This window comes from Triplophysa rosa, linkage group LG25, assembly GCF_024868665.1.
Source record: "Triplophysa rosa linkage group LG25, Trosa_1v2, whole genome shotgun sequence".
NCBI classification, from domain to species: domain Eukaryota; kingdom Metazoa; phylum Chordata; class Actinopteri; order Cypriniformes; family Nemacheilidae; genus Triplophysa; species Triplophysa rosa.
The window spans coordinates 5129749-5138235 of NC_079914.1; the positions used below are offsets into that span (position 1 = coordinate 5129749).

Genomic DNA, 8487 nt, shown 5'->3' on the forward strand with positions numbered 1-8487 from the left:
AGCCTATATTCATTCTTTTTTTCTTACACACCAATATGAATACTTATATTTTTGATATTGCATTTCAAATAAGGCCAATTTATAGGCTATAGGCTTACATTTTTAAATTACAAATGGCCTCCTGGTCTACTGATGATTTGGTTATTGTATTTTAAATATTATATATAGGCTATTATTTGTGCATAAACATATCTGGTTATAGTAATAAACATACCGTTTGTTTGAAAACAACATTTTTTTGTCATCCTTGCTGCAAGCTTACAAGAGCGATAATATCATTAGATATGTGTAGGGGGCCCTAAAATATTTTCTTGGGAAAAAGGGGGTCTCAGACAAAAAAAGGTTGGGAAGGCAACAACGGCAACTTCTGTTTCCTGTTAGTATGTCCCAGTGTGTGTATATTGTTTTGCTACACACTAAAATGTATACACTTTTCCATAACAAAAACCAGTGTTGAAGTCTCGAGATTCGGACTCGGTCTTGAACTCGGTCTCGAGACCCTGTTTTAATGGTCTTGGTCTTGTCATGGACTTGTGTGCATTTTGACTCGGTCTCGACTCGTACTCGAACATGTTCGGAATTGGACTTATGCCCGAGTCCACTCGAGTCCCAGCAACAGTGTTAATTTCGTTAACGAAAACTATGACGAAAAGTATTCGTTAACGACATGTTTTCACTGACGAAAACGAGACGATAACTAAATAAAAACGAATGCATTATAACGAAAACTGTAATAAAAATATACTGACATTTTCGTCAACTAATAAAAACGAGAGTAAAATATTCATGTCCTACCTGGCGGACATCAGTTTGCGCGCATGTGCTCATCTCATATAAACGGCAGAGAGAAGTCTCTGGGAGAAGGGGAAGCACACACATGTATTCTGTGTCTCCACGCGGTTTACAAAGCGTCTTATTTTCCTTCACGATCGCACGTAAAACGCCGCAAACTTGAAGCGCGACTGCAGGTGAGTCACCCCGAAACACATTACGAAGGCAAGCTCAAAGGTTTTTATATGCCTATGTTAACTTAACACGTGCTGCTGCATAACGTGAAATGCAACATAGAGTCAGCCAAAAGAAACCAGCGCTGTCCTCTACTGATTATAGAAGTGATGAAGTGAGTCTAACTGTACATTCCAACCAAATATGTAACATGTTTGCATGACTAAAGAAATGTAATACAATTTATATAATATGTATTTTTGAAAGCTATTTCTCATTCATTGCTGTCTCAAGCAAAGACAGTGCAGCTCTTTCTTCAAAGAGGCATGCCATGAGCCAATAGCCTTTGAGTGTGAGCCCTGTCAGAGCGTTTCATTGGTTGAATGAACTGAATGAGCACGCCCTACTTAACGAGTCATTCGAGTCAAATGGGATTGAATGAACTGGAACATGTCGTTCATGGTCTAATATTCTGTGTTCCAACAATGCAAATCTAGTTACTGAACTTTTCTGAAAAATAAAGGTAATGACCTGGTTTAATTTCATTCTAAGGTGAAGTAAATTATGTCAAAACAGTTGAATCTTTGTATGGAACATTTAATTACACCAAGTAAATGATTTAAACCATTTAGATTTTAGTAGACTAAATATAATGTATATTTATTCGACTACAACGTTTTTCATATTTCGTCGACTAAAACTAGACTAAAACTAAAATGATGAGGTTGACTAAAATGTGACTAAGACTAAATTGCATTTTCGTCAAAAGACTTATGACTAAAACTAAATCAAAATTTGCTGTCAAAATTAACACTGCCCAGCAAAAATATTAAATACATTGAAAAGACGTCCCTTTATGGGCCAAAAATGAAAGTTGTTTCTATAGCTTTTCATGGCGTCTCCTGATTGTGTAATATTGATGTCCAGTCTGTACAAAGTAAAAACTGGTTGAAATTTTGAGTTTACACATGGAAATAAATTAAGTGAGACTCTTTGAAATAAACTGAGCTGAATGATTTGAGTGCAGTAAGATAGCAAGCAACCATTGAATCAAGGTTAAAAATTGATAATTTGTCAATGCTCATTGCATTGAATCAGTATCACTTTTGTACCTGCAAAAATCACCATTATTGTGATCTTTTTTAGCTTTAGTTGAGCTCTTGGCTCTTCTATTTTAATGTTAAATTAGGTTTCCTTCAGCCATAACTGTGTGTTAAAATAAATTAGTTGTGGCAAAGAGATGACTACTTCTGAATGGTAAAGCATGCATTTTGAAATTGTTTAGATCACTGTTAATAATTGGGTTTGGTTTATTAATGTGTCAGCTCTGTGGATCTGTAGTTTGATATACTGTGATTTTTTTAGGAATTAACATATTCACAATCTGTTAAACCACTTTAACACATAACGACATCAAGAATCTGCATATGAAACTCAACAATGGTGACAATCAACAAAAGAAAGCTTCATGCTGCAATGCATGCTGGGTGATCTGTTTATCTGAATTATTTTGACGATTGTCATCATTGTTGAGGGTTGTATGATGAGGGTTGATGTCAGTGAAATATGTTTGTTTATTTTCTCTCAATACTTGTGCATTGACTAGCCAGAGCACTCAGACCAGTCATCAATTGATCAATAATGTTTAAAACTAATACATTTTATTACAGCCTGACAATTTCCATGAGAACAACCCCAACTTTTGTAAAAGCATGTCTGTCTTTCACAGTGCACAAGTGTTTTTATAACACTACTACATGACCTGAACAAATTAATTTAACAAAAGTCAAGGATCAAGAGCCCAACTAAAGCAAACACTGATCACAATAATGGTTATTATTGTGGGTACAAAACTCATTTCACAGAGTCTCATTTCATTTTTTCCATGTGAAAACTGAAAGTAGTCTGATAAACTCCAGATTTGAACCAGTTTTTACATTGTACCAAGGTCCCCTGTACATCAATATCAGACGTTCAGAAAACGTAATAATGGGCCAATAAAGGGACGTCTTTTCAACATCGAAAGATGCAGAAAAGACGTCTTTTGGACATATCTTTGGTCAGGGGGAAGTCATAATTGTAATAAAATTAACTTTACAACACTTCATATGTGGCCTTTTTTACCCTCAGCTAATAATATTTTTAAACTTATATCAGTCTAAGTAAATAAAACACAGTGTACATGCCATGGTATATTTAATGCACTGAGCACTCTATGAGCTCGGTGCCAGTTTTATTGTTTCCACCAAACATTTAACATATTCTTGAAGATATCTATAGGTCTCGTCTCAGATCTCTTGTCCTAGGACTCGGACTCGACCCTCTCTGGATTCGGTCTTGACTCGAACTCGACCTACTCTGGACTCGGACTTGACTCGAATGAGCTGGTCTCGACTACAACACTGACAAAAATAGTACATACTTTTAGTGCATAGTGTAAGTAGGCGAATTGGGACGCAGCACCCACTTGCGGTCTTGGCCACTTGAGAGCGCGTGCACGCGACAGGAAGTAAGAGCGCAAGTCTGTGCAATGTCTTAAAAACGCCAAAGTGCAGTGCCACTGCCTACTGCTTCCGAGCGGTATTCATGGCTAAATGTGTCATCATGCATCACGTTCTGGATATATCATGAGACTTTTTGCCCGAGTCTCGCAAGATGTTGCGGAATGCTTTCCGGTGTAAGTTATACAACTACTTTTTTGAGGTTATATCTTTATTTATTCTATGTTGGGCTAATATGTGTTTTTCTTTCGTTTTTGCTTTTTTTGGGTACAGCTGCTTTGATACAATACAAATAAAGCGCTATAAAAATAAATCTGACTTGACATGACTATATAATTAGATATTATTGGTGAAAACTCCAGAGTTATGTATTTTGTAAAACTTTTTATCACATAATTAGAAATACCACATTAATTAACGTTATATGTTTGCACTTGCTAAGTGCCCCAACCGGTTAGAAATACTACATCCTCACTTGGGATCTTCACGCCCACTAGACCACTTGGGCCGAAAACAGGAAATACGTCATGAAATGAAAGTGGTCAAGTGCAAAGACCGCAAGTGGGGGTATGTGAACGCAGCCTAAATCCGAGGTGTGGTCAAGTGGTATCTGTTACGTTTTTCAGCGCGATGAGCTTTGCTTCAATTAAAATACATTTTGAAATCGATCAAATTAAGGAGATTGCTGAAAAACACTCCCATATCAACTCCAGGTATCAGATCGTAAATGGCATATTTAAATTAAAATAATTTATATTGTACAAATGACTTCAATAAGGCTAAATGCTGGCTTTATGGACCACAGAGCGCCCCCCGCAGGAAGAATGAGTTCGCGCCGTCGTCTTGGAAACAGATTTGGCGCCCAAGGATGTGCGAAGCAGACGAAGAAAAGCATTCTGGGTAATTTTGAAAGATGGCGGACGAAGTGGAGCAGGTTTGCATTTTTGTTTTACTCGCAATAGTTTAAACGATTTCCTGATCTAAAATGTGTCCTTTATCAAAGCGTTGATATGTTCTTTCCATTGAACGTCTGAATTTACATACGTAAATACGCTATGAATGCTTAGATCTGTTAAACAGTAGGTGTGATGGTGCGTGTGTGAATGTGATTTTAAGTAACGTTAACGTTATTACATGAATGATTTGTAATGAACTTGTTTTGCAGCAACAGACCACCAATACTGTTGAAGAGCCCCTGGATCTGATCCGGTTGAGTTTAGATGAGAGGATCTATGTGAAGATGAGAAACGACAGAGAGCTGCGCGGCAGACTGCACGTGAGATCAGCCTCCCGTCTCTCCTCACTTATTGATCGTTTTCTTCTTTTTTAGCTGCTGTTTACGTTCATTAGGACATCCATCTACCTCTCTTCTTGTGACTTAAACCATTCATCTAAGTTGTTTAATATTTGGTCAATATTTATGAACGTAAATATGTCTGAAAGATTTTAGTGTTTTTTTCTACTATTTTATGCTGGTGATTTTGATTTAGTGCAGATCTCTGCTTTTGGGAAAACGGTATTGCCGCTGGGTATAAACGTTATGCATTCCAAAGACACCCAAAGTGAAATAAACTTGACCACAAATTCCAACATGATATTCTGAAATACTACATGAAGACTTTGAGAAATCTGAATAATGGATAATGTATTCTATAATAATACACTAAAAAGGTGTGTTACAGGTATTACATTTAAAACCCCTTTAAAGATAGCATAACAATACAAAACCTAATAATGTACTAATATTGTATGCTGCACAAATTATAAATTTTTATGCAGGCTATATTCATTTGTTTGATTATAATTATGCTATTTCTCATATTGGCTACTTTTCCATACAAGGGTATATATCATGTTAAAATTAATGTCATTGTCTAGATAGAATCTGTGTTTCTATAGCGTCACCAAAAATGGGGCAAAAATAATGACCATGTTTGTCAGTTTTCAATATGCAAAATGACACTTCACCGTTAAAATGACATTGTGGGACAGTGTGAAGGACTGATTTCATGTCTTTGACTGCAGGCCTATGACCAGCACTTAAACATGATCCTCGGCGATGTTGAGGAGACTGTCACGACTGTGGAGATTGATGAAGAGACGTACGAGGAGATTTATAAGGTAACTGTTTGCATTCAGATCTGGTTTGAATAAGTTATGTGGTTTTCTCTCATGTATTCGATTGTGAGACATTATATAGCCGTATTACTACATAGTTATTTTTAACAGTAATAATAATAATAATGTTTAGTTATTAAATCATCTAATATAATGCTACGTATGATGGGTGTTAGTATTGTATCACTAAACCGGTTAGTAGGGTAGTGCATGTGACATGCTTAATATCTCTTTTGATTTTGCAGTCAACCAAGAGAAACATTCCCATGCTGTTTGTCCGAGGGGATGGAGTCGTGCTAGTAGCCCCCCCGCTGAGAGTAGGATAACTTCATTTGGAGGAGCTCATCTGACCTACATCATTTTGCTTTGGACTCTTAAATTCCTAAGACGGACTTTTAAGTGAATAACATTTTTGTTTTGAACCGCAGAGTTCTGTTTGTTTTGAAGTCGACGTTCCGTTTTATGTTTAGCGAACTCTGAAGGTATTATGTGCTGTTTTCGATTCTGATAAAGTAATTAAAAGTTTTATTTTCAAAAAAACAGATATTTTCAAAAAATTAATAAAAACCATGTTATGATCAGGCAAACGCTTTTCTATAAAACATGTCATCTGCTGTGTTGGCCTGATATTTTTTTAATAAGCATTTCTCCACATTATCACAACACAAGACATTACCCACATAAACCCTGAAAAAGTTAGAAAATGTTTGTGGGAATTTATGACCGTCCTATATAGAAAAAATCATTTTCCACTGTAATTTGCTGTATTGACAATTTTTTTATAGTAAACAAGCAAAGAAATGTAATTGCATTTATCAGTTTCAGTAGATTTTTTTTTAAATAACCTCTGCATCATACGTTTATTGATATACTCAAGTATGACCAGCAGAGGGAGCCAATGTCACATCCGCTTCATAAGTCTTAAAGGGATAGTTCACCCAAAAATGAAAGTTCTGTCATAAATTGCTCGATCTCTAATTGTTCAAACCTGTGTACATTTTTTGTTTGGTTGAACACAGAACGAATGCTTGTAACCAAACAGTTCTTGGACCCCATTGACTACCATGGTAGGAAAAATTACGATAGTAGTCAAACTGTTTGCTGTCCTACATTCTTCAAAATATCTTTTTGCGTTCAACAGAACAAATTTTATTTAAACATTTCCTACTATGGTAGTCAATGGAGTCCAAGAACTGTTTGGTTATAAGCATTCTTCCAAATATCTTTCTCTGTGTTCATCAGAACAAAGAAATGTACACAGATTTGGAAAAACTCGAAGGTGAGTAAAAGACGAAAGAATTTTTACTTTTGGGAAAACGGTCCCTGTAATTTAACAGGGGTGCGCTGTTGAGCCACCTGTGTTTCAGTCTCTGGCTGTCATCGCGTGTTCTGCAGGGATGCTGGTCTATAATGTTATGTATATCATCTGAATTTTCTAACAGTGCTTCACAGTTTGGATTATACAGAATGGTAAAATGATCTTTTACGGCACTGCTTTCCCTAAAAATCCAACCTTTGTTTTACACACCAAAATAACACTTTCTCATGACAGGGGTCTTTTCCATTAGTGGGACAGTGACGCAGAGTTCTCATTCAGGATAGTTTTAGTATTTCCCACGGTCTAAAAACAACCCCAATGCAGGCTGTTGAGACCAAATATAGCTGCGTTTGGGACAGAACCATTTTGGGGTCACGGTTCTGACTGGCTGACAAATGGTAGATGAATGTCTCTTAACTATATAGCTTGCACCGACTCATATGCAGCTCAATTTAAAGAGAATAAAGAAGAATATGCATCCAGACGTTTCATTACGTTTAACAACATTGGCATAACAATGTGTATTTCAATCTGTTTTTCAGTAAATCCTCAAAAACAGGTTAGAAATCATGATGGAATGGAATGTCTTTCAACTGAATATGTATTTTTTTATTGCGAGTTAACCACGCCCTCAAAATGGTTTACATATTTTTCGTAATTTTTACCAAATGTGTCTTACATTTATCATGCTGAAGTATGCAGACATTTTTAAGGATTCGTTTTTAAATGGAATTTGTGGCGTATTCTTGCACTTAAATCATGTAGTTCGTGCCTCACTTTGACCCCCTGTCAATGTTTCTTCAGTGGGAAAGACAGTTTTTATTGGTCATACAGTTTGCATATGTCACGGTATATTTCTGTATTTATGGTGGGTGTAATTTGAACATATTATTTGGCTTTGCACTGATTACATGTGGAACACAGCAGCATCCGTTCATTCATACCTGCAGGTGCATCGAATGCTAAATATAAAATAATGAATGATTTTTGTAAAATATGTTTTATATAGTATTAAACATCAGATTTAGGTATTGTTTTGGTGACAGCCCTGTGTTTAAACAATTTCTCCGATGCTTTTATCCAATTACTTTTCAAATGGCTCCAAGATTGACTGTCTGGCAAGTTCGCACCTGCTGGTGAATCCTGTAATTACACTTCATGTCAAAAACATTTACTGCTTTCATAAATTGGTGTGTATTTCGACAAACTGACATTATTTATTATCATTTAAAAACATTTTTAAAAGACTCAATGTCTAACATTTATTATTATTATTATTTTTACACTGCTTTGGATGGTCTCTAAGTAAAGGGCTTGGAACTGTGCATTCTCGTAGTGCCATCAGCCAATCCAAAACGATCATTTACAGCATATCCAGAGTGACGTGACATGTCATTTTCAAGTAAAGTGATTGGGTTAAAAACCCACTGAAAGATGTTTATCATGATTATTGTTGTTTTCTGTGTACTAAATACTAATGCATACCGTCTGCACTCTGGTTATATCATGTTGCTCTGAACTAAAGCTGAATTGATCTGTTTAAAAATACAACTATATATACGTAAAGCAAACAAACATCCTATTTTCATAATAACTAAGGCTGAT

The 8487-nt window shown here is 35.9% G+C and overlaps 1 protein-coding gene across 1 annotated transcript; it reads left to right on the top strand.

Moving 5' to 3' along the window:
• The first annotated feature begins 4245 nt into the window (after window positions 1–4245).
• On the top strand, window positions 4246–6375 carry lsm3 (LSM3 homolog, U6 small nuclear RNA and mRNA degradation associated). The gene is made up of 4 exons (XM_057325811.1): window positions 4246–4380; window positions 4612–4722; window positions 5472–5567; window positions 5810–6375. The coding sequence occupies exons 1-4, from the start codon at window positions 4360–4362 to the stop codon at window positions 5888–5890; spliced, it is 309 nt and encodes a 102-aa protein (XP_057181794.1). The 5' UTR covers window positions 4246–4359; the 3' UTR covers window positions 5891–6375.
• The last annotated feature ends 2112 nt before the right edge of the window (window positions 6376–8487 follow it).

Bases quoted from the DNA above. Each gene is read 5' to 3' on its own strand.
- lsm3 (XM_057325811.1), top strand. From the start codon at position 4,360: ATGGCGGACGAAGTGGAGCAG. The intron at 4,723-5,471 runs GTGAGATCAGCC...CTTTGACTGCAG, and splicing joins AGCTGCGCGGCAGACTGCAC to GCCTATGACCAGCACTTAAA. The intron at 5,568-5,809 runs GTAACTGTTTGC...TTGATTTTGCAG, and splicing joins CGTACGAGGAGATTTATAAG to TCAACCAAGAGAAACATTCC.